Source organism: Aulonocara sp. 'chitande type north' Nkhata Bay, linkage group LG16 (genome assembly GCF_057382095.1).
Source record: "Aulonocara sp. 'chitande type north' Nkhata Bay isolate Kocher_YH1m ecotype deep benthic linkage group LG16, A_spYH_male_GT1.1, whole genome shotgun sequence".
Taxonomy (NCBI): Eukaryota; Metazoa; Chordata; class Actinopteri; order Cichliformes; family Cichlidae; genus Aulonocara; species Aulonocara sp. 'chitande type north' Nkhata Bay.
Genome location: NC_141359.1, coordinates 15,353,961 through 15,379,410, shown reverse-complemented (window position 1 = coordinate 15,379,410; position 25,450 = coordinate 15,353,961). Strand labels below are relative to the sequence as shown.

Here is a 25,450-nt window from a genome sequence, read left to right as displayed (position 1 = left end):
TTGGAAGCAATTTATTTCTTACTTTATACATTATTTGCACTGTTTTAAGCTGCACCAAGCCTTGGAATTTAATAGCTTGCATTTTGACAAAGAGTGCATTTGTATGGTCCCTGTACCTGTGCCCCACAATGAAAATGTTAGAAATGCTTACTGGCTGTATATCAGCAGTGCTGTAATGTTTCAGATTCCTTGTGAAGGACCTCCAAAATGACCTCCAACTCCAAAAATTTAAATTGTCCCAAGGAGACATACTTGACATGATGTGTACAGTACTCTTCAGCAGAGGTGGAAAAATAAGAATTTTTATTTAAACAAGTCATAAACAAGCAGCCCTAAAGGTGTTCAGAGAAATATAAATTTGAACATTTACATTTAAAACTCGGGCACAGTCTGCGACTGTTATGTTACTTTACAGTCACACACTGGTTAAAAAGTACAATTAGACAAACTGCTACAAAAAGAATCACAAACGTGACAAAGAAACATTTAAAGGCTACAAAGAAACTTGTAACAGCTACAGGACACAATATTGCTACAAAGAGACACTTACTGGCTACAAAGAGATAGTTGTTGATAACAAAGACACACAACAGCTACAAATAGACAAATGATGGCTGCACATAGACAACCAGCTACATATGGGCAGAAAATGAAGAGATACACAGTGACTACAAAGATCTCTCTGTGGGCAGCAGCACAGATACACACCTCTCTGAGCAGATGTGAGCATGGAAGTGTAAAAGTACGTGATTTTGTAAATAAAAATTCAAAAGCAACACCACCTATTAAAACAGGACTTTGAGAATCACGACCCTCAGAGGTCCTTCATAATCTCACATTAAGATTTTTTTTCAACGTTAACTGACTCAGCATCTCTCTGCAGAGCTCTCATGTGGCCATGTGAGATATGTCTTGAGGGAAGCAAGAGCTGCTGTCAGAGTGTGTGTGTGTGTGTCTGTGTGTATGACCTAGAAGTGTAGCACTTCCTGTTATTTTCAGACATGCTGATGATGCCTGATAACTGGATGCCTCAAACTTTTTTCTTTTCATCCCGGGCTTATCAACAGCGGGTACCATAACAATCCCACTGCTGTAACGTCGCTTTTAACTTGTCATCTGCTGAATTGATTCCGAGGTTGACGTCATGTCTAAAATTCCTCGGATGTGTTTGTGAATAAACATCAACTTTTTTTTTCTCTCTCGTTTTTTGTGCGTGCGTGGAAATGAAAGACTCTGTGGGGTAAAAAAAAAACTCATCGCAGAACACAAAGGAAGTACAGGAAGTCGTTGACTTCTGACTTTGTGCCAAAGCACAGTTATGTGTCTGTTGTAGATTTGCACACGATTTGAAGCAGGTGAAACATTGAGACCTCTTTAAAAATGACTGCAAACAGAAGTAAATGGGAACGATTTTGTCCTTTTCAAATACGTAATTGTTCGTGTTAAACTCAACTTTCAAAACGTTCTCAACTTTCTTTATAATTAGCCCCAAACCATAGGATTGTCTTTACAAAGCTGAATAGTGGATCGTGTTCAGGAAATTACAAGGAACGTTTCCAGGTAATTACAAGGACAAAACGAAACTTGTTACGCTTTCACTGTTTGAGGAAGTCTGAAGTGTGCCACTGAGCCTGAGGAGAAGAGACTGAGCCAGTATGAGGCCTGTTACCTCAGGCATCAGCGGAAATGAAGGCATTGTTGCAGAGCACATATATTTCAGATTAGCCTGCTAGTGTGTTTGGAGGATGCCAGTGGAATGAAAACATTGGTAATCAGATGCAGGATGTTTGTGCAGTATAAGGTGGAGAGAGGATTGTCCTGCACCGGCCCAGAACCTCAGGTTCTAATAGCTGGTTCCACTCGGTTCTTGTTCACGATTAGTAAAATCAGTGTTCAGAAATTCCCCCAAAAAACACATGTACTGAATGCTAATGACCCAGCTTGCTTTTAGAAGCAGCACTCCATTAGCTTAAACAGGATAGCACAAGCCAAAACATGTTAATGGTAGCTGATTGATGAATCTAAACTGGACAACATTAGTCGTCTTGCAACCACGTCTTTGGCCTTCACGTGGAATTTAGGTTTAAGGAACTTTCATCTTGGCTTCATTTTTGCACCAACAAATAAAGCTCAGTGAATTTCCACGTCTTCTGCTGTTTGTGGCCCAAACAGGGTTCTATTAATTACTGATTTAGACCAAAGAAAAATAAGGTCAGGTGCTTTCATAAATGTTAAGCTAACATTAGCCTTTGGAAGCATTGCTACTCCACAAACAACAATGGCTCCTGACTAGTAACTAGTGTTAAAAACATCTCCCGCATCCCTATAACCTGTTGTTAAATCCAGGCTTTGTAGAGGATTACACCAGGTGTAGATGTCATAAAACAGTAACATTTAAAGAGATCAACATTGTCTTTTGTTTTTAATTTTAGTGAATGGAGAACCTTTAAAGTATTTATTACAGAGTCATATGTGTTCTGCAGTCTCATTGGTTGCACACCTCAAAGTTGAGATAGGTTTATATTGGGACATGCCTACTTCAAGGCACTAGTGGTTTTGTTTTTTTGCCAGTAGTCACTTGAAACTGCTGAACGTCACTGACTTTCTTTGGTCTGTAGTCACCACCAAAAAAGTAGTAAAAATATTCATCAGCTTTCAGAGTTACTGCAAAAATTTTCTTCTAGTAGCTCTTGTGTGAGCACGTGTTCGATTTCTCTGATTTATAGAGTTTGGGCCTTTTAAACAGTTGACATACTTGAACTTGAGAATAGAAGAAGTGTGACTTTTTATTTAAAATATATAATTATTAGATCCTTAACACAAAAAGGCATATGTTATGGCCAAATATGTTTGGCTGTTACCGGCAGGCTGACACTGCACGTTGAAGAGCATTTTCTCATTGTTATTGGTTACTAACGGGATGTTGGTCACATTGGTTCTGCCTTAAGGCTAATGGGAAGTGTGTGTGTGTGTGTGTTTGTGTTTGCGTGCGTGTATGTGTGCAAGCTGCAATAATGAGCTCCTGTGTTTGAAATAGCCTGTGGGGATGATATACCAGGAAGACTAGTGCAGAAAGCCAAGTCCTGATGTCATTTCCTGTCTAAACCTGTCTTCCTCAAGCTTCACTGCATTTCTCACTTAGCATTTCTCTGAGTTATTGGATTTATTTACTAGAGTTCCCAACAGAGGACACTAGCTTTTCTACTAAGGTATTCCCCTGACACATCCTATGAATCGTTGCCTTCTTGTGGCAGTACCAGCCAACTCCTGAGAGATGCCAGCTGAGTGTTTTTGTTACAGCCACTAAGCATCGAGCTAAATATGCCTATAATCCTGACTCCATCACTGCAACTTTGTGAGTGTGGGAACGAGCATAGATGAGCTCATTTGCATTATTGTGTGACTCTGTCAGTGTTACACATTAGATCTGATCTGAACTAGCAGCTTTAAACATTAGTGTGGTAGAAAAGCAACTCCTGTGTACTGCAAGTAAAAGTAACAGCTACAGTCCTGCGACATGCTGTGCACACGTGTCTGCCTTCACTCTCAGCAGTGAGTGAGATGATGGATGCTGCAGCAAAATTACATTCAGGGGAATGAAACAGTCAGATGAGGAAGAAGTGTTGTGGCGTGCTGTATTTTTTAAAGCAGAAGTGAAAAACTTCTCTGTGGTTGGTTCCTCTCTCAGGTTTCTGAGAAGGAGAGACTGTGTAACAGGAAGTGAGGCAGGAGTAGCAGAAACGCACAGGAAGTGAAGTGAGGCCTCCCTCTGCTCAGCCTGGTTCATAAATAACACAATGAGCACAATCTACACATCATCTACATTTCGGTTTCAATTTTGCAAAATTTTAAATTGAGACATTTTGACTATATTTGTAATTGTGTTTTTAGTATTTTTTTAAGTAAAGGAGCTATATCTGTTTGTTTTTCACGTTTTCAAATGGGAGCATTTGCTGTTGTCTTTAAAAAAATCATTTTCTAAAAACTGGTAGTCCTTAGCATCCTGTTACTCTTGTTCTCCAATACAAATTTGCCGCCTTCAGAATATTAATAATTTATAAAAATAACAATAAAGAAACATATTTAGATATTAATGCTTAAAATTTTTTGTAATGATATTAACCTGCTACTGATGTTGCTATGACAATGATATCATAGCAACATAACATACTAGCCTAAAAAAAAGAATAGTTAGCTCCTTTGCTAGCCTGAACAAGCTAACATCACCTGCTATTTTAGCCCAAATAGTATAACACCAGTGATAATGACTTTATTTTGTTTAGGTTATTGTACATTAGATACAATAACCTAAACAAAATAAAGCTAGCTGATAATTTAATAGATTAAGCAGAATGAGATAAACTGAACCTAAACTGGGTACATTACCTGCAATCCTCATAGGCTAAAGTAGAAAATAGAGGTACAGTTTTAAAAAGTCATGAGTTTATATAATGTCAGTGCATAGATCATGATTGTGTTTCAGAATTTAATCCATGCTTGTTTCAAAACAGGTTAATCGTTAACAGAAATGTAATCAGGAAAAATGATATTCCCATACTTTGCTTCCAAAGAACCAGAACTTGTTCTAATTTGTCAGAATCTTCCTTTTCAGGGTTTGCCTTTGGACATTGGCTGCTGTTTCACTCGTGACAATTTTGATTGTTAAATTTATTTATTTATTTAATACAAACATTTAAAGAACATATTTGGCTTTAATACTGTTTAGCAAAACCTGCATGAACCTGAACCTAAAAACTGGCCTTTAAGTCCGCCACATGTTGTCCCAGTTTTCTGTGTTTTTGCATTCCTCAAAAGCCTCTGATATCTGCTGTTTGGGCCTGTATTTACCTCACCTCTCTCATCCTGAAAAGAATAATAGGGGCATCGGAGACACTGAGCCCTTTTTTATTTTTGTGATGTGTATCTACCAAAAATTTTCCACAGTAGTTTCTCTGTCTCACAGAGAAACGGGAGATATAAGAAGTAAGGGAAGGCTTGCATTTCTTTTGTGTACAGTCTGCAGTTTTTGTACACGCTGCAGCTTTAAGTACTGCACACATAGGCAGCACTTCATACCGTGGGAAGGATCATAGCCTTTTGTAACGGCCGTAGTGGTCACGTGACTGTTCTTTCTCGTCCCCACAGCCTCCTCTCATCCAGGCAATCTTCAGTGGAGATTCTGAAGAGATCCGTATGCTCATATACAAGTCTGAAGACATCAACGCTCTGGTATGGTCACATGTACACCAAACAGGCATTCTGTCTCTGTGCATGTGAAACACTCACCTATTCATATTTTCCACAGAGCAGATGGTTTGTATTCACAAATAAACTGTATGCAGGTATTTACCTCACTGGCTGCTGCTGTGAAGTGGAGGAAGAGTGAGCTCTTTTTTTTTTTTTAGCTCTTGGTTTCTACATTTATAAACATGACAGATGTGTATAAGTGACACATGATAAAAAGTTCACCCTGCATGTGCTGAATTTATAAAGAATATCAATCTAATTTAAGTGGTTTCACCATAACTCTGTTCATCCAGGACACAAATATTCACACAAAGCACTTGTGTTCTCGCCATCGTCTGTAAGCGTGCATGTTTTAGTGCAGAAAAAGTTTCCTTTGCCCAAAGTCAGCTTTTAGGGAAATAAAACTGGACTCGGTGGCAACCACCTTTTTCTTCGTTCCAACCCCCACTTCCTGTTTTAGAATGAGGGAATTAGGGCTCCGAGTTAAGAATCAGTAAAACCAGAGTTCAGGGTGAGTGTTTATTTACACATCTGCTCATATGGGTATAAATACACAACACATGTCGGGGCTGTCCTCTCTGCTTATGTCAGCCCACTCAGCCAGTGTGATGGGCATTTATTCAATGAGACGCTCTGAGCACGAGGTCACTGATCCTCTACTCATCTGTGACTTCATACCAGCTGCATGAATGGAAATAGCACTGGATTTAAATACTTATAGATTTCGTTATCAGATCCATCTGTTGATGGTACGCTGTATGTTTGGTAAATGTAAACAGAGGCTTTTGTGTTTACAGGAAAACTCCACAGAGCGCTCTAAATGTTGCTGTGCAGACTGGCTTTGCCTTCGAGAAAAATGCAGAACAACTGCAAGCATGTACAAAAGAGCCACACATAGACAAAAAACACCCCCAAAGAAACATAAAGACACATATAACTGCCACACAGAGACACAGAAACGACCACAAAGGGGCAACCCCCCCCACGACAACAACCACAGAGACTCGATCAAACAGCCGCAAAGTCATACAAGCAGATAACAGAAACCATCACAGAGGGAAAATTGCCAGAAGACAATTAGGACTGTAACTGTGTGACATGTGCTCATATGTGGGAGGGTCACTTGTCTCATAACGCACCACTGTTCCTCCATCAGGATGCAGAGAAGCGCACTCCGCTGCATGCAGCAGCCTTCCTGGGCGATGGCGAGATCACCGAACTCCTCATCCTCTCGGGTAAAACGTCTTTCTTGCAGATTTCAGCTGTTTTTGTTGTTGTTTTTTATTGAATGAATGTAGATGTGGAGCTTTATGACATTTAAAGCATCCCAGATAAAATACAGTTAGCTCGTGTCCAATTTAAAAACAAACACACAAACAAACCCCTACATTGTTTTGATAATATTAAATTGGCTAAAACTTTACGTAGCCCGGCCACTAGCGTCCTGACTGTCGCCCTCAATATGCTTCATCATTTTCTGGTGAAAGTAATCACCGTATGGATGCATCTAAGGCTCATGTTAGTTGATGGAAGTGGAAGGCTGGTGTTTCCTGGAGCTGTGAGGAAATTTCCAGAGTGCTTTGTAAACGTGAAGTTACATCTTTTCCGTGTTTGCCATGCTGTGTTTCTGCTCTGCAGGGGCACGTGTCAACGCCAAAGATAACATGTGGCTGACCCCTCTCCATCGCGCTGTTGCATCTCGGAGTGAGGTGAAAACACACACACACACACACACAGGCAGTGCAGTCAGGGAACCTCGGTGTGTTTTACATGAAAGCAGACAGATGACTTTTCTTTTCAGGTCTCAACCAGAACTCACGCTGTTCTCCATCTTAAGGAATCTGGGTTACAGCAGTTCATTGGCTGCATAACTCCCAGTATCCATACTGGTAATTCATCATAGCAGGACTAGCTGAAGGATCCACTGGCTGTGTGCCCATTTATAGATACCAAGTATCATGGGTTTATATGTACACGTTAAGAGTGGTTAGAGTTTTAGCAAGCTCTTGCTTATTAGACTGTATGTATTTATGTGACAGATTAACTTTATTTTCAAATTCTGATCACTGTCTTTACATTTAAGTGCAAGATATTCCAACTGTTCAGAAGTCTTGATCCACCCCTCATTTCTTTGCCAGGGAAATGGGAAGTTGAAACATGACCAAACAACCAGGGAAATATAGTTTGTAAGGATAAAGCAGAGTTTGTACAATTCTTACAAGGCTGAAAGTCAATGTCTGGAATGAACATCCTAATTCACCAACATAGCCTGAGCTCTCTTTGGCAAGCTTCTGGGGTTGGCTGTAGCTCAGGTGGTAGAGCAGGTCAGGGGTTCGATCTCAGTCTGCTCCAGTCTGCATGCCAAATATCCCTGAGCAAGATGCTAACGCCGATGCATCCATCGGAGTATGAATGCATATGAATGTTAGATAGTAAGCACAGGAATGACAATGACGAGGGCCGGTATCCTGAAGTGTTTCCATGTGTCCCTGCTGCAACACACCTGACACCTAACCCTACTCAAGTATATTTAAATAAAAGTGCAAGTTTTAAAGAAAAAATGTATTTCTAAAAGTACTTTTATTGCACCTTATTCATTCACTCAGGAGCTGCTGTGACATGAATCAAATGGCTGAATTGCCACCTGCAGTCCAGTTCTATACAGTCTTTCTAATGACCAACTAATATTATTTAGCTGTGTTGCAGCAGGGACACATGGAAAAGTTACAGGACGCCGGCCCTCGAGGAGTTCGACACCAAAAGTACTCAAGTGAATGTACAAGTTGTGTAAAGTGCTTTGAGTACTCAGAGTAGAACAGAATAATCCTTTAATTGTCCCACAAGGGGAAATTTGGCTGTAACAGCAGCCAGAAAGACACATATACAAACAAACAGTACACAGGACACAGAACAGAAACATACACAATTTTTCTTACATATTTAGATTAAGGATAATGGTTACTATAAACAGAGTACTGTACTATTATTAAGTGAAATAAAAATAACTACAGATAAGAGGCAAAGCAGGTTGTAGTGCGAATTGGTTGATTAAATTATTGCAGTTACAGCGCAGATGTAAACATCTGTTTGTTGGGAGCAGTTCTGATTGTACAGTCTGACAGCTGCAGGGAGGAAGGACCTGCGGAAACGCTCCTTCATGCATCGAGGATGCAGCGGTCTGTCACTGAAGGAGCTCTGCAGTTCAGCAACATGCATGGGGTGGGAGACTCTGTCCATCAGAGATGTTATTTTGGCCAGAGTCCTTCTGTCTCCCACCACCTGCACTGGATCCAGGTGCATCCCAGAACAGAGCTGACCTTCCTGATGAGTTTATCCAACCCCTTCCTCTCAGCTGCCGATAAACTGCTGCTCCAACATACCACACTGTAAAAAAATGACAGATGCCACCACAGAGTCATAGAAGGTCTTTAAAAGCGCTCCCTGGACTCCAAATGACCTCAGCCGCCTCAGCAGGTGGAGTCTGCTCTGACCCTTCCTGTAAAGAGCATCAGTGTTGTGGCTCCAGTCCAGTTTATTATTCAGGTGAACACCCAGGTACCTATAAGAGTCCACTATCTCAATGTCCACTCCCTGGATGTTCACCGGTGTCAGTGTGGTGGGTCTGCGTCTCCGGTAGTCCACCACCAACTCCTTGGTTTTCCCGGCGTTGATCAGCAGGTGGTTCTGCTGACACCAGTCCACAAAGTCCACAGTCCACTGTCTGTACTCTGAGTCGTCCTCACCTGTGATGAGGCCGACTATGGCAGAGTCATCAGAGAACTTCTGTAGGTGGCAGCGTGGGGAGTTGATGGAGAAGTCTGCAGTGTACAGGGTGAAGAGGAACGGTGCCAGCACAGTTCCCTGTGGGGCCCCCGTACTGCAGACCAGTAGAGTAGAAAAGCGCTATGTAAGAATCGGTCCATTTATCATGTACTTTCTTCTAATTCGATTAAGTAGTCCAAGTCTGGTTCCCTGAAAGCAAAATATAAGGAAATAAGTTGTGGTTCAAGACTTTTGCACAGCTGTATATACAGAAAATATGTTGCTCAGTTAATGTTAAACAGTCCTAGGACGTGTTACAGGTTTAACTGTGTTCTCACTGATGTGCTGATTACTGAGAATAAATACTGTTGTAGGAACAACAGCATGAAGTATGAGGAAATCCCTAAATGAGGTGAATATACTAAAAAGATTAGAATAAATAATATCTGATAATTTTAATATTAATTAGAACATTAAGGCTAATTGTAAAATCATTGATGCCTATGCGGAGCTTCATGTGACATCTCAGTGGGAGTGTCTTCCGTTAAAAAACCTATAAACTCACATCATTACAAGAAAACTCTTTATTTATTTGTTTCAAAGCCACTTTAAAAAAATTCCTCCCATTTCAAAGATTAGCACCACTTAGATAGCGCTAGCTAAAGAAAAGAGCTGAAGTAAAAACTGTCTCAGTACGTTAGTCAGGAGGGGATTTACAAAGAGGAAGCTTACCCTGTTTTAATGGCGTTACTTTCATTAGTTAAATAATGTTCTGAGATATCAGTTGACTGATCAGTTTATCTGCAGGCTTGGACTGCATTTATTCAGGTGTCACATGATTCAGGTATGTGCAAAATTCCAAATTCTTCCTCAGGAGGCTGTTCGAGTCTTGATCCGCCACTCTGCTGACGTGAACGCGCGGGACAAGAACTGGCAGACGCCGCTGCATGTCGCAGCAGCGAATAACGCGCTGCGATGCGCTGAGATCATCATCCCACTGCTGAGCAGCGTCAACGTGTCAGATCGTGGTGGACGCACTGCTCTCCACCACGCTGCCCTCAACGGCCACACTGAGGTAAAGCAGCCTGGAGCCGTCTTTTTAAGCACTGGAAGTAAATGATCAGCACGTAAGCTGCAGAGTGGGGCCGCATTCGGTTGCACTTCACACTGCAGTTCACAAATAAACAGGCTGTGACGTAACCGTCCTTTGTGCTGTTCTGGTTGAATAGCTTGGTTGAAGGAAACAGGTGGGCGAGTGCAGCTGTGTCACTGGGATTATTAAGTGGGCTGTGCATTTTGAAGCACTCCTCATCTTAGACAGAATCATTCACCAGCGTGCCAGATCTAAAATTAACAATGAGAGGCGGCAGATTTGTGGAGCGGAGCTGAATGGACGGTGCCTTCATTTCTGCTCGATAGGCCCTCCGGTGTGTTTATGCGGCGACTGGGCTGAGAGATGAGATGGATTTACAATGCTGTTATAAAAAGACCCGCCCGCTCACACATCCTGTTGCGCACACCTCCCTCTAATATTTCCTTCTCATGTCCTTTCTGTTTATTTGTTAGATGGTAAACCTTCTCCTCACTAAAGGAGCCAACATCAATGCCTTTGATAAAAAGGATGGCCGAGCTCTGCACTGGGCAGCTTTCATGGGTAAGAGACAGAAGTGAAGGTTGTTAAGCACATGTCACAGAGATAAAGGAAATGGAAAACCAGTCCAAACATAACAAAAACCTACCAACAAAAACATAACAACAACCTCTAAGGTCTACAAAGACATCAGCGGTTCATCGGAGCAGTGCTTCGGTGAAAAGGACGACCAATCAGCTGAGTGTCAGTGTTTCTTATAATCCCCCTTCAGGTCACTTGGATGTGGTGTGCCTGCTGGTAAACAAAGGCGCAGAGATCAGCTGCAAAGACAAACGAGGATACACTCCGCTTCACACGGCAGCCTCCAGTGGACAGATTGCCGTCGTCAAACACCTGCTCAACCTATCTGTTGAGGTCAGGACACATACACCCACGTAAACACACGCTTTTGTCCCTAATTTTCAAACAGTCCACATTGCAAACAAAAATACATTCAGAAGTTTACTTTCACTCCGAGTGCTTCGAGTGATCCCTCACAGTAGAGAGGATGTTGTGGAGAGTAGTTAGATCCCACTCCAGCTTTTCAAAATGCCATCACTGTAGCTCTGCTGTTTCAATGTGAAAACTACCACTAACTAAATAAAAGAGGGAAAAAAAGGATACATAGAGTCAGATTTTCCTTGAATCTAAAAAGAAATCCTCAAAACATTCCTTCTGCGTGTCACTCATACGCCTGCTTGTTTACTTCAGAATGCCCTACAGAGATAGACAGACAGTCCCTTCTTGAGTGAACAGACCAATCCTAACATGACCAGCATTCATTGCATCGTTCACAAGTTAGAGCCAGCTCATTCTTATATACCTCAGAAATATGCTGCTGACCTCAGTAAGTGAACCATTTCGTTCACTTCTTTTAGCTAGCATATAGCATAAGCATACAGTCTATTACTTTTATCTAAACATAAACTATTATCTAACCCAAATATGCCCTAAATATTTTTACTAGCTTTATTGCTTTTTAATGGCGTTATAACTGATTTGACAAGTACTAGTCACGTTGAGCTGATTGTGCCGTTTTCCCTTTGCACCTTGAAAGAGTTTACCTAGTCTTTATATGTTTCTGTTTTCTCTGACCACAGATAGATGAGCCCAATGCATTTGGAAACACGCCTCTCCACGTGGCCTGTTTCAATGGTCAGGACGCTGTTGTCAGTGAGCTGATTGATTATGGGGCCAATGTCAGCCAGGCCAACAACAAAGGCTTCACCCCGCTGCACTTTGCTGCTGCCTCCACACACGGAGCGCTCTGCCTGGAGTTCCTGGTCAACAATGGGGCCGAAGTCAATGTACAGGTACAGAGAAATATAGTTACTGGCAAGACTGGAGCCCAGCTATTATTGTATATCGAGGGTAATGGTGATGTTTATTTTTATTTTTATGGAACAAAAAAATACAGACTTAAGTTTAGACACATTAAGAGGTGTTTTAGTATTCTGTGGTAAACGAGTGCTGCTGCAATTGAACCTGAAGTGTCTGTGTCGACAGTTCGAGTAGTTCAGCTCAGTTCAATTTCATTTTATCTATACAGCGCCAAATCACAGCGACAGTCGCCTCAAGGCGCTTTATATTGTAAGGTAGACCCTACAATAATACGTACAGAGAAAAACCCAACAATCATATGACCCCCTGTGAGCAAGCACTTTGGCGAAAGTGGGAAGGAAAAACTCCCTTTTAACAGGAAGAAACCTCCGGCAGAACCAGGCTCAGGGAGGGGCGGGGCCATCTGCTGCAACCGGTTGGGGTGAGAGCAGGAAGACAGGATAAAGACATGCTGTGGACATGCTAGTTGGTACAACATGCTAAATGCTAAAGCTAAAAACTTTTTTAGTCAATATTTTGGGCTTTCTTGAAAATGATTTTAAAGTGTTTAAATAAATGAACTGTGGCTATTTGCTGATTAATTAAATTTTGCAAAGTAAAGCAGAGACAGGAGAAATACCCTTCAGTTATCTTATGAGTGCTGATGTTGCATAATTTGTCCACCAAAGGCAACAGGGAAGTTGCAGAATGTTAAATGATAAATATTACCAGGATTCTAGAATGTCGAATGAGAGGATTACGAAATGTAAAAATATTCTAGAAAATACTGAATGTGACCCAAAGAACACCGTCCCCAGAGTCGAGCACAGAAGTGGCAACATTACGCTTTGGGGGTGTTCTTCTGCTAAGGGTGCTCATTAAAAACACTGAAGTCTGAAGTCCGTGTTTCATTTGAAAGCTTTTTTTCTTCTCTGTCCACGTTAGAGTCGGGATGGAAAGAGTCCTCTCCACATGACTGCGGTTCACGGACGGTTCACTCGCTCCCAGACCCTCATCCAGAACGGTGAGACTTCTTTATGCTTGTGTTTGTCTCGCGGTGTCTTAAAGCTGCCTTAACTCCACTGGGTCATTATTTTTTTTGCGTTTTGTTTCAGGCGGAGAGATCGACAGTGTGGACAAGGATGGCAACACTCCCCTTCACATTGCTGCTCGCTATGGCCACGAGCTCCTCATCAACACGCTTATCACCAGCGGAGCCGACTGCACCAGGTTTGTTTGTTTATTTGTTGACTTGTTGAGAATTTTATTGGTTACAATGACGTGTTATGCAGATAAAGAGATACCCATGTCTTTCTCCAAAGGCGAGGAGTCCACGGGATGTTTCCTCTTCACCTGGCTGCCTTGAATGCGCACTCTGACTGCTGCCGGAAGCTGCTGTCGTCAGGTAGCTAACTGGGAAATGGTGCATGATGGATTTAGTTAAACTTAGCTTTGCCTTATTTTCTGCCCTGTGGTGCTACAGTTTCAAAGTTAGTCAAAGCTTGAAATAAAGTAAATGTTTGTAAATGCGAAAAGTTGAGAATGAGGCAATGTAGAAGCTCAAATTGATACCATAAGTGTGTCTAATAATAATCTCGGACGAGTTTGACCTCAATGTCAGAGGTCATGTTTTCTGAACATTTTCTGAATGCAATAACACAAGAAGGAAGTCAGCTAGTATTCTGAAATTGATACCTGAGTGGTGACCTTGGTGATTGCCAGTATTTTCTAACATTAGTAACAAAATTAGCTGATTTAAAATTCAAAATTCAGATATATTGTCCTATGATGTTTCCTGTCTTATTGAGACGTACAAAACATAAAAAGATCTCTCTAATATTTGTCTGCCTGACCTGATACGATCAGCTGGCTGTTGTGTTTGTGGGACTTCAAACAGGTGTGGGCAACATGTGGCACATCCTCTGGTGGACAAACTATCCAACTTCAACACTCATAAGTTCCCTGAAGAAGGTTTCTCCCATCTCTTATTTATTAAAAAAAATAAATGCAGACATTGATAGACTGGCATATAGATAACATCAGCTGATACATTGGTTGGTCTTTAGCCTGCACTACGTGGTCCTTTTTTTCCTGGTGTCACAGGAAGCATTCTTTATATGTACTCGTCAGCTACATCACAGCGTGTCCACAGAGAACAGGAAGTCGAGTTCACGAGCACAGAGTGTAGCTGCTCAACAAGCGCCTACAGAGCAGAGGAGGGTGAACTGGTTGTTTCTGAAAAAAAAAAATAACTAGCTAGCAACAGCTGATGAAAAATGCATGAACGGATGCTATTTTCATTAACAGCATTTTGAGTCAATCAAACACAAACAGTGTTTTATGTGCTTTTGTCTAAAAAAGTGAAATTATTTGCTATTGTTTGTTGTTCCAAGAACGCCGAGTCAGCATTTCTACGTATGTGCACGTTGCCCTCAGTGTGCTGACTGAGGACTTCTGTTGTCTTAATTTCATCTTGGAGTGTAACTTCAGTGAGCGTTGAGTCCAGCTGTTGTTCTGCACAGGCACGTTCAGCTCCAGCCAAATTCAGGTCACAATGCTCCTGAAAAGACAAGGCCTCAGTCTCATTACTCATTTTCCCTCCGGACACAGTGCATCCCTGTGAATTCTCCTCTATCAGCAGTTATCTTGTTTACATCAGAAAGTTTCCGTGTTGCTTTATATCTATATGTCTATAGATGAACAATCAGAGTAATCTGCTGGTTGTGCTGTAAAATAATTTTCTTCTCATATCATCTGCTAAACTTTTATTTCTGAAAACAGACGAAGAAACTTTGCATTAAACAAAAGTTGAGAAAAGACCCGACTTCTTCGTGCTTCCAGTTAACTTGATGATTTAACAAGGCGCCAGCGCTTGTGTGTGGATGAAACTGGGCTCCTCACATGGCTCTGCTGAGCTGCTGCAGCGAACAACAAAGAAGTCATTTACATGTGTTTGTGTGTTGTGCAGCTGCAGTACTGGGTTTGGTCAGGAATGCTGTGTTTGCTGCACCCACAGCTAAATCTTGGATTTCAAAATCCTTCATACCGTGGATCTCAAGAGTGATTTCCTGTCAGCTATGCAATTGTAGGTCTAACTCTGATAATCATGTGGATGTGAAAGAAAGCGTACACGTGTACGTGCAGCCTGTGCCAATCTGAGCCTGGACTCGGTAAGACTTATAATTCAGTGCTATAGAAACAGCCCGTTACAAGTTTCAAATATTCTTTAAAGGCCTTTTTGTTCATTTCCACAATTTCTTTCAAATTATGACTTTGCATGGCTTGTTTTGTCTAAAGAATAACATTAAAATGAGCAGTTCGGAGGAGAAACTGAAAATGATCATATTTAAGAAGCTAAACTGAGTAAATGTTTCAGGATGGAAAGAAATGTGCACGACTTTAGCACGAGTCCACCAGTTTTAGAGAAAATGCCTTCTCGGAAATGCATCCAAAAATTTACTAGTAATTTCTCCTCCAGGAATAATAACTAGGTTACTCCAAAAAACGTAGTTGTGAGCAGTTTCATGGTGGACGCCATCTTTACTGGGTGACTTTGGTGTTTTCATGGTGCCGTGGTGACTTTAGCACGGGGTGGTGTGCCAAAAGAAATCCCAGTTCCTACATGAAACTACTAAGTAATCACAATGTTTCAAAAAAGAAATGACTGTTGAGTTTTGTTCAGTTTTTGTGGTGCTTACTTCATTCCATTATATTTAATGCAAAGGCAGAATATGTCTATAGATGAACAATCAGAGTAATCTGCTGGATTATTAGCAGACAAAAGGTGAACCCTATAAATGTAAACGAGCTTTACCTCTAAATAAATGTACGTTTCCTCTGATTAAAACGTCCCATGTAAACATTGCAGAACCATAATAATGGATTAATTTGATGATGACTTTATTTATCTGCGTATCTGTAAAAATCCTAATCACCCTACAGTGTCAAACGTCCATTTAATTCAAGCTGTGTTGCGTTGCGCCGTTTGTCTTGTTGCACTTTATCCTGTGAGGCTGTCTGAATGTGTCTCTGACCTGAAGATAAAATGTGTGGCTCTCTCTGTGTGTAACCTGTCCTTGTATTTTCCTCTATGTGCATGATCGTCTGTGTAACCCTCGTTTCCCCACCTGTCACACTAACCCCTGTCTCCCTCTCCGCCTCCTTCTCTTCCTCTCTCTCTGTGATGGCTGCTGCTGTCTTGTCTGGCCCTCCTTCGTTTCCCTGCGCTGCTCCCATCAGGTCGGAGGTTTAGCATAATGTGTAACGACTCGGTCCTGTCTGCAGGCTTTCAGATAGACACTCCAGATACGCTGGGGAGGACCTGCCTCCACGCTGCTGCTGCCGGAGGGTGAGTCCATTACTTTCCAGATATGAGAATATAGTCAGTGCAGCAAAGGTCTGAGGAGAAATTGCCAGGTGGAACAAATATGATAAAATCTTCCAGAAATGGAAAATCATTTGTGTTCTGACATCAGCCAGGACATGATAACATTAGCTGCTGTGGTAACGGAATAAAACCAGTGCCTGTGTTAGCCTCGGCATGATGGTCTAAATATGAGAACAAGTCATGGTGTTAATGGCATTAATTTGATTATGTTTTATTTATTGATTATGTTAAGACCTTACAACAATCACATGGCCCCCTATGGGCAGGAGCCTCTGCCAGAACCTGGCTCAGCAGTTCAGTGTTATGCTGCATGTTTTTCAGTAACCAAACATTTTCCTTTTGCCTAAGGATCATAAATCCTTCACCTGTAAGCGTCATTTTGAGTAATAACTGCCGTCTCTGTGTTTTTGTGCAGTAATGTGGATTGTGTCAAGTTGCTCCTGAGCAGTGGAGGAGACCACAACAGGAGAGATAAGTGTGGCAGGTACTTCATGTTGCTGTGTGGAGAACAGCTTTCTAAACTTTTTAAGAAACGTCAAAATAAAAAGGAAAGAAAAAAAGCAGGTCTTCAAATTCTTGTGTATGGTATATTTTGTTCTATTTTATTCTACTGTATATAGTATTTTATTCTATTCTGTACAGTTGTGTACTTTATTTATTCTGATTATATTCTAATTTTTGATACATAACTTTTGCACTGTCCACTTCCTGCTGTGACAAAACAAATTTCCCACGTGTGGGACTAATAAAGGTTATCTTATCTTATCTTATCTTATCTTATCTTATCTGTTTCCCTTTGATTGCATTTTGAATGAAGTTACTTTTGTTGTCTTCATTTGAATTTCTCTCACTTCCAGGACTCCTCTTCACTATGCGGCTGCCAGCCGTCACTATCAGTGTCTGGAGACTCTGTTGGCATGTGGCACTGCCATAAATGCCACAGACCAGTGGGGGCGCTCCGCCCTGCACTATGCTGCTGCCTCAGATCTGGATAGAAGGTGAGCAAGCATTCAAAAACTTTACATAAAGCTGCAGTCACTTCTTTCTTTTTTCTTCTTATATGCTGAACTTGGTCAAGTTGTTGGCATTTTCAATCCAAAGTTATCTAATTATATTTATATTCATATTATTTTTTTATTTCGGTTTGATTTTGAGTTTAAGTCTAAAATGCTGTGTTGTAGACAGTTCCTTGGGGGACTATGTGACTCTCTTGTTGCTTCACTCTGTTTATTAGCTGCTCTGATCTTTGTACTGAGCACACTGTGGCTTTTAAAACAGCAGAATGCTCCTTTGAGAGCCTGAGTTTGCAGCTGGATGTACTGCTAAAATAAAGCTTCAGGCAATGATCCTTTTTTCACATTGTATTCACACATTTCTTTAAAGTATTGCATTGACATTAAACCATCTTCACTACATCTGGTTTAAAAGTTAATTTAACATTTAAAGGAGAAGGCCAACTAGTTTAAAATGAGCACATTGGCTAATACTGTCACGGTAACGCTGAAGAAATAAATGCACCAATACAAGCATTCAAAGACGCTGCATGCATTTGTGTAGAAACAGTATACGTCTGGTTACTATATTACAATGATAAATACTAATGCTGATCAGTGTATAAGCAGCATTTCACTGTTGGGTTTCCACAAGGTGGAAGAAGTTATCAGTGCATCTCAGTAGATGTGTTGAGCAGAGTCCTCCACGTTTACCTCAGTCACAAAAATGAGTGGAGACAGACGTTAACAGGTTATCCAGCGCCTGGCTGGGAGCTGAGCTGAGCTCTTCACACCCCCTCCATGGTGCATCACAAATCTGGCTAGCTGTCCTATGTTACCACATAAAGAAACCTGCTGAGCCATACCTACTGTTTCCATGGTAACCAGAGGTGATGCTGTCACTGAGTCATGCATGGTCTGCAGGTTTACGTTCAGTATTAGTTCAGTTAGCGTGTTAGCACATAGTTAGGCTGTTTTGTTTTTGTTTTGTTAATGCGTGTTGTATGTATGTAGTATATTGATACTTAATGTCATCCTATCTCTGCGCCCATCTGATTTTTACCCTGATCCTCTGTTTGTCTCCTCCCTCATAGACGTCGTGTTGCTCTGGAGCCAGAGAGTGAAGGCGTTCAGGCAGAAAGGGAGAAGGAGGCAGCACTGTGAGTGGGAACAAAATCTACTGAAATTTGACCAAAGCTATGCACAAATCTACAATACATGCCAAAAACTGAAAGGTAGAACCGCATCTGTTTAAATGAAATTGTAAACAACAAAAACGACATTTTTGAGACATCTCCAAAAAGAGATGAAATAGACTGAATACTTAGATTAAAAAAAAAACTGATTCACTGAAGGTAATGAATAAATGATTAGCATATAGTAGTATAGAAAATTAATAAATTCTATTACTATGTAGCCAAATGTGATTATATCAAAGTAAATAGTAATGTTAAAAAATGGAACAGGAAATATAACAGGTGATTTTCACAGTTTTCTCAAAGTTTATTAATGAAAAAAAGAAACAAAAAAGTAAAAAAAAGAAAACAAAATTGGATAAATAAAAAGAACAAATGGCGATAAAAGACTATCATTAAACACAAAGTCTATAGCATACATGTGTGATGTGTAACTGACATTTAGCTCCAGTCAAGACTCACCACTATACATTTAAAACACATAAAACATTTAAAACGGTGTTATCTTGATGTCATAAGCTTGTGTGCTTTAAGCATGTTCTCTGTGGTTCGAGCTGCCTTCTGAAATGACATGTTTGTGTTGCAGATGTTTGGAGTTCCTGCTTCAGAGCGGTGCTACGGCCTCACTGAAAGACAAACAGGGTTACAACCCTGTCCACTACGCCGCAGCCTATGGACACAGGCACTGTCTAGAACTGGTCAGTTTACACAAACGTGTGACACATAGCACACCTTAGCCCCTTACCCCAGTGTGCCCCAACCAGGGCTATTAATGGGGAAAGAGTAGCATCAGCTAGGGATAGACCGGTGGTCACCGTAGCCTCTGAGAGTCACTGAAAATTTGCTTTATATTGTCCCCGCTCTCTGCCCCCCTTTCCTAGCTCTCTCAGTCAGTCAAATCTAATAAAAACCAAAGAGCCCCGAAACAAATCTGACATAGTATTAGCTAGCTGACAGTAACAGGTAAGCTAACAGCTAGCTAAATGTAAGTTAGCTTGTTACAATTTGCCAACAAACTAATTGTCTTTGAAAAAGTAGCAGGCTAAAAACAACAAATTTACTGATTAGTTTAATATAATTTGCTAAAAACAGCTGACTAAAAACAATGGTTTAAATGGGTAGCAAAAGTATAAAAAGGTAATGGTCAGTAATGAAGTCATTTCGATTGGACCCTATTTCTGAACCCTGACTGAATCAAACTGCCTTCACTCTGCACAAACAGGATGTCTCCAGACTAAAGTCCTCACACAGATGCTCACACTCCTGTCACATGTTGTTGAATATGGTTGAAGCCTTACTGAGGAAATGCTTGTACTGTTGGGGAGTGTCTGGAGGGAGTTTCTTTCTCTGCTGGCCTATCATGGCCTATCACTTTTTCACCACATGCCAGAAATCTGGGTGTTTTAAGTTAGAGCATCAAGTCTTTTATGTAACAAACAAACAAAAAAGAGCTCTGAGTAAATCCCTGAAAAACAGAGCTACTTAAATTTGATAAAGCACATGAACAGACTGTGACTGTGTTCACGTTGTTTTTGTTTTGACCTCCAGCTGCTGGACAGAGATGGCGGTCACCAAGATGACTCTGAATCTCCACATGCCAGGAGCCCGCTGCACCTCGCTGTCAGTATTAAACGGATAAAAGGATTTGTAGTAGGTTATCCTATTTTATTTTTTTAATTTACATTTTTAAACAGTAATTTCTCTCTTCAGGCGTACCATGGCCATGCTCAGGCCCTGGAGGTGCTGCTGCAGGGGGAGAGAGAGGTAGACCAAGGGGACGAGATGGGGAGGACAGCTCTGGCGCTGGCTGCTCTCCGTGGTCACTCTGACTGCGTTCACACCCTCCTCAGCCAGGGAGCATCGCCACGCACTACTGATAAGCAGTATGGACGCACCCCGGTGCACCTTGCAGGTGAGCTTAGAAACATGGAAGCATGCAATTTGGCAATTTGTAGAAAAACAGGAATAGAAATAAGATAGCTGGTCTGGGAGACTGAATTTTCAAAACAAGAGCAAGGATGTTGTTATTTTGTTCCAAAAGATAAAAAAATTAATCAAAAATATAATTTCTATATGTGAAAATTTGTAGTGAAATCAGCATATGGTCGGTGTATATAACACTTTAATCCCTCTGCCAAAGCTTTTTTAAACACATGTGGACTGTGAAACTACAAACAGCTGATTACCAAACCCTGGGATGGTTGTTTATTTAGATGGAAATCCAAGTATAAGATGTGTTATTTATGTGGAAAAGCTTTATTGGGTCTCTTATGTTTGAAATTGCTTTGGCCTCTTCCTCCAGCCTTAACTCATTACTTCAGAATCATAGGAAACACTTGTTTTTCGTGCACCTCTGGGCAGGATTCTTTAGTGTATCAAAGGTCATCTTAGTTATTGTGTCCTCTTATTCCAGCAATGTGAGCATCATTTGAACATACTTGAGATGCCTAACCTTTGGACTGAATGTAGCTCTCTGTAGCTTCAGATATCTGCAGTCTTAGAATGGAAGAGTCCTTATTGTTCATTTGAAGCACATGTATGTGCCGCTCACGAGCCTGGGTTGCCTATAACTACAGTTCAGATGAACTAAATTTAGAGTTTGTTCCCCATGTGGCTGAAAAAACAGGTGGTTAAATACTTTTTTTTCTACTGTGGCGACAGAAGTCATCACAACCTTTGTGTCACAGAGCTGATTTGTACGTTTGTGACACCTTGTGTTTTGTTCTCTTTGCAGTGATGAATGGTCATACTACGTGTGTGCGCCTCCTGCTGGATGAATCGGATAATTCAGACCTCGTGGATGTTGCTGACTCTCAGGGACAGTGAGTGACCCTCGCTCCCGCCCCCACACATCCTGTTTGCTTCGTGCGATTTGTCCCTTTCCGTTTTCCCTCTTAAATATGTTGTCCTCGTCTGCAGGACTCCTCTAATGCTCGCGGTGGCCGGAGGTCACGTCGACGCCGTGTCACTGCTGCTGGAAAGGGAAGCCAATGTCAATGTGGCCGATAACCACGGCCTCACAGCGCTGCACCTTGGGGTGAGCGCGGAACTTGTGTTTGTGTGGATTTAGTGCAGTCTCTATTTATAATTTCTTTCATTTGTGACAAGAAAGAAGCAATAAGTTTTATATTAGGGCCTATTAGACTCCCATTAACATTTTTAGGAGGGACCTTCTTGGAAATGTGCTTTATTCATTAGAAGACTTGTAAAAAGAGACAAACAGGAAATGTTCTTTCAGATTTGTATTATAGATTCTTATATAGCTTCTGCTCTGTTGTCTCAGCTGCTGTGTGGTCAGGAGGAGTGCATCCAGTGTCTGCTGGAGCAGGAGGCTTCGGTTTTGCTCGGCGACTCGCGCGGTCGTACAGCCATCCACTTGGCCGCTGCCCGAGGCCACGCTTCCTGGCTGAGTGAGCTGTTGAGCATCGCCTGCTCTGAGGCGCCATCCTTGCCCCCGCTGAGAGACCACAGCGGGTACACACCGCTGCACTGGGCCTGTTATTATGGTTAGTGGCACCTGCCGACACGTTTTTAAATTTAAAAAAAAAAAAGTAAATTCAGTTCAAAACAGACAATCCTTTGTGAGCAGCACTTGGTGATAGTGGGGAGGAAGAACTCCCATTTAACAGGACGAGACCTCCAGTTAGGAAACTTTTCCCTAAAGTGTGTGTTTGTGTGTAGGTCATGAAGGGTGTGTGGAGGTCCTGCTAGAACAGAAAGGCTGCCGCTGTATTGATGGGAACCCCTTCACCCCTCTGCACTGCGCTGTGTAAGTCACACTGATATCCCGGAGTCGTCTTTTTTGCTACTGGAATAGTGTTTTTCCTGCTTTTCAGAGGCCGATTTCAGTCGCTGAACTCCTGTTTGTGTTTTGTCTTTCAGAACCAATGATCACGAGCCATGTGCATCGCTGTTGCTGGAGGCGATGGGTTCAGACATTGCTGGCTGCTGCGATGCTAAGAGCAGGTAAGAAGCGAGTGTGGACATGTCGCCAGCGCAGCTCCTCCCACGCTGCCGAGCACCATATGTTCTCATTCCATCCTCTCTCTTTCAGGACTCCTCTTCATGCTGCAGCATTTGCCGGTCATGTCGATTGTGTCCAGTTGCTCCTTTCCCACGATGCACCTGTGGACGTCGCAGAACAGTCGGGTCGCACTGCGCTGATGATGGCGGCTCAGAGGGGCAGGGTCGGGGCTCTTGGTACGGGGTTGTTTTACATGTGCTTATGTTCAGAAAATGAGCAGTGATTTTGTTTTTTATACGTGCTCTGTATTCTGTCTCGTACAGAGGTGCTGTTGACCAGCGCCAGTGCCAACCTCAGTCTGACTGACAAGGACGGCAACACCGCCCTGCACCTGGCTTGCAGTAATGTACGTCTACAAGGGGGCACCACGCTCCAGCATTAGTGTTTGGCCCAGTTTTGTGGGACCTTTGTTTACCTGTTTTACTGAAAGGAAGGCTCACAGATGAGACCTCAGTGCTGTTTACTTATGCAGAACTCTGGAGGACTTTTTAACTTGAGTCCTTCTTCTTCCAGGGGAAGGAAGACTGTGTGTTGCTGATCCTCGAGAAGCTGTCTGACACTGCGCTCATTAATGCCACGAATGCAGCGCTGCAAACGTGAGTGTGAAAATACTTTGGCCCTCATGTCTGTACATATAGGAAACACATGTGTCACTGTAAACAAGAGCTTTTGAAATGATGTATGTAAAGATTTGGTCCAGGATCAGTCCAAGTAAAATAAATAAAATTAGTTTTTCAGATACTGTGAACATTTTATTAAACAAATTTGAAAACCTGTTTCACTAGAGGTGATGTAGTTCAGTTAAACAAGAGTACTTGTGTAACCATGAGTGACATTATGTGTAACTTTCTGTCAGTCCTCTGCACCTGGCGGCTCGTAGCGGTCTTAAGCAGGTGGTCCAGGAGCTGCTGTCCAGAGGAGCCAACGTTCAGACGGTGGATGAGAACGGTACGGTAAACTCAGTACTTATCAGGGCCTGACTGCACACCTGCATGAATGTCTTCCTTCTCTCAGCATGGACTCAGCTTGTCTACTGAAAAGCTTTAATGCTGTTTTCCACGTTTGCTGCAGACAAAACAGTTTTTAAAAGGGTTACCACTCGTTGTAGAGTTAGGTGAGTTTTATAGAGTGCAGGAAGGGTTTTCAAGTGAATTTGGGGTTTGTTACATAGCAACAGACAGACAGGATGGGTATAGAAAGCAGGCCTGTTACTGTTCGAGGTCGGCACAATAACTAGTCCACCCATATCTAGGAAAACGTAATGATCAAAGTAAATCTTTGATGGAGTGATATTTTTTGGCTTTTATTTGATGGCAGGAAATGAAAGAAGAGCATGAATTGACATAAGATTTAGAAATTGATACTTCAGGTGTATCTACTAAAAATCACAAGTTCAAATCTGAGCTCTACGGGAAGGTCAGAGGCCAGGAAAATCATGTGAATGCGATACATAGGACTGTGATACCACAGGTGTTTGATACCAGGCGACTGGGGGCCAGTAGTTTTTATATGAAGCTGTGGAAACCCGGATTAAAGCTGTTCATGTGTTTTTTGTGAGCTTTCTTTGTTCTTTGTTCTTTGTTTTGTTGGCTATAGATCAATTTAAACCTGAAAGTCCATAATTGATTAGCTTAGATCAGCAATACTGGATGAAGTACTTTTGTATATATTCAGTTACTGGAGTTTTAGATTAAGTTGTAACCCCATTTCTTTTCACTACTATGGCCTAAGGATTTGTTTTATTAAGGGTAATTGTAAGAACAAAAATAGTTAAGCTATAAAAACAAAAGATTCATTTTCACTGAATATAATAATACACGCTGTTCGTAGAGCTACACGTGGACAGCTTTTTGCTAATGTCACTGAAAAAATAGTGTCTCCATACCCTGAATGAATAAAATTGTATTTATATTAGGGCTGTGCAATATGACTAAAATCTCATATCCCAATATGAGACATCTATCGTCCCGATAACGATATAAATCACAAAATTGAACATTTTCTGTAAATTCTGTGAATCTCGGGCAGCTCGACTTGCGTGAAGTGTTTCCAGCTGGGCGTCGCGTACCTGGAGTCGAGTGTTTTAACCGATGCATGAAACGATACATTTTTAGACATAAGTTGAAATGGCCGCCATTTTCTTTGTATTTATTACACGGCGTGCGGCGGGGAAAAGCCTGTTCTAACGTTTGAGTCTAAGGTTTATTTTTTAGCACCTGGCGGCTCTTTTTTGCTTCTCATCCGTAAATACTCTGCATACTCTTTCACGTGATTCAGTTTATTTTGAAAAGTCTCAACAGGATCTTGAGCTTTATTGTGAAAGGTTTATGTGGAAAATAAACAATGGTTTTACCATCGTTGTTGCTAATGACAACGCATAAAAACAGGCGCTTGTCCGTCCGTAGTGTGGTTATATAAAATATAAGAGAAAGAGAGAACTTTAACAAATTAATATAGCCACTACAGTGACCATCAAAACCATGAAAAATATTGCCGTAGACAGTTTATTTTGCGACACCACAAAACGAACGATAGTGTAAAATGAAATGACAGATGTTTTTATATCGTCATCCGATATATATCGTTATATCGAACAGCCCTAATTTATATGACACCAAATCATATGTTTAAAATGTTTAAAAACTCTTTAATATCAGAGAGAAACCCCGACAATCAGCTGACCCCCTATAAACAAGCACTTTGCGACAGTGGGAAGGAAGAACACTCTTTTAACAGGAAGAAACCTGTGGGAAAACAAGGCTCGGATGAGATTGGTAAAGTTGTAATGAAACTTAAACTTTAAAATATAAAAACACAGAATACAAACCTCCTGTACAGTTCCTTCTGCTCATCCCCAACCAATCACAGCAGGTGGATGCGCTCTCTGCCAGA

The 25,450-nt window shown here is 41.5% G+C and overlaps 1 protein-coding gene across 3 annotated transcripts in view; it reads left to right on the top strand.

Annotated features, from left to right (window-relative positions):
- The window catches only part of ankrd44 (ankyrin repeat domain 44), a 32,544-nt gene that overhangs the window by 2,337 nt on the left and 4,757 nt on the right, over positions 1-25,450 (top strand). The window contains exons 1-27 of one of the 3 annotated variants that reach the window (XM_086265823.1): positions 4,187-4,420; positions 5,146-5,229; positions 6,404-6,482; positions 6,886-6,956; positions 9,884-10,084; positions 10,576-10,663; positions 10,872-11,014; positions 11,740-11,952; positions 12,905-12,983; positions 13,075-13,189; positions 13,282-13,364; positions 16,199-16,307; positions 16,762-16,830; positions 17,204-17,344; positions 18,433-18,498; positions 19,121-19,232; positions 20,083-20,154; positions 20,245-20,446; positions 21,269-21,356; positions 21,454-21,571; positions 21,818-22,040; positions 22,216-22,303; positions 22,417-22,500; positions 22,589-22,734; positions 22,822-22,904; positions 23,072-23,154; positions 23,415-23,506. In XM_086265823.1, the coding sequence (XP_086121949.1) occupies positions 5,194-5,229; positions 6,404-6,482; positions 6,886-6,956; positions 9,884-10,084; positions 10,576-10,663; positions 10,872-11,014; positions 11,740-11,952; positions 12,905-12,983; positions 13,075-13,189; positions 13,282-13,364; positions 16,199-16,307; positions 16,762-16,830; positions 17,204-17,344; positions 18,433-18,498; positions 19,121-19,232; positions 20,083-20,154; positions 20,245-20,446; positions 21,269-21,356; positions 21,454-21,571; positions 21,818-22,040; positions 22,216-22,303; positions 22,417-22,500; positions 22,589-22,734; positions 22,822-22,904; positions 23,072-23,154; positions 23,415-23,506 (2,884 nt within the window). In that variant the 5' untranslated portion in view covers positions 4,187-4,420; positions 5,146-5,193. Of the gene's footprint in view, positions 1-4,186; positions 4,421-5,145; positions 5,230-6,403; positions 6,483-6,885; positions 6,957-9,883; positions 10,085-10,575; positions 10,664-10,871; positions 11,015-11,739; positions 11,953-12,904; positions 12,984-13,074; positions 13,190-13,281; positions 13,365-16,198; positions 16,308-16,761; positions 16,831-17,203; positions 17,345-18,432; positions 18,499-19,120; positions 19,233-20,082; positions 20,155-20,244; positions 20,447-21,268; positions 21,357-21,453; positions 21,572-21,817; positions 22,041-22,215; positions 22,304-22,416; positions 22,501-22,588; positions 22,735-22,821; positions 22,905-23,071; positions 23,155-23,414; positions 23,507-25,450 lie in introns of those variants that run through there. The other 2 variants (XM_086265822.1, XM_086265821.1) reach the window with 2 other exon arrangements.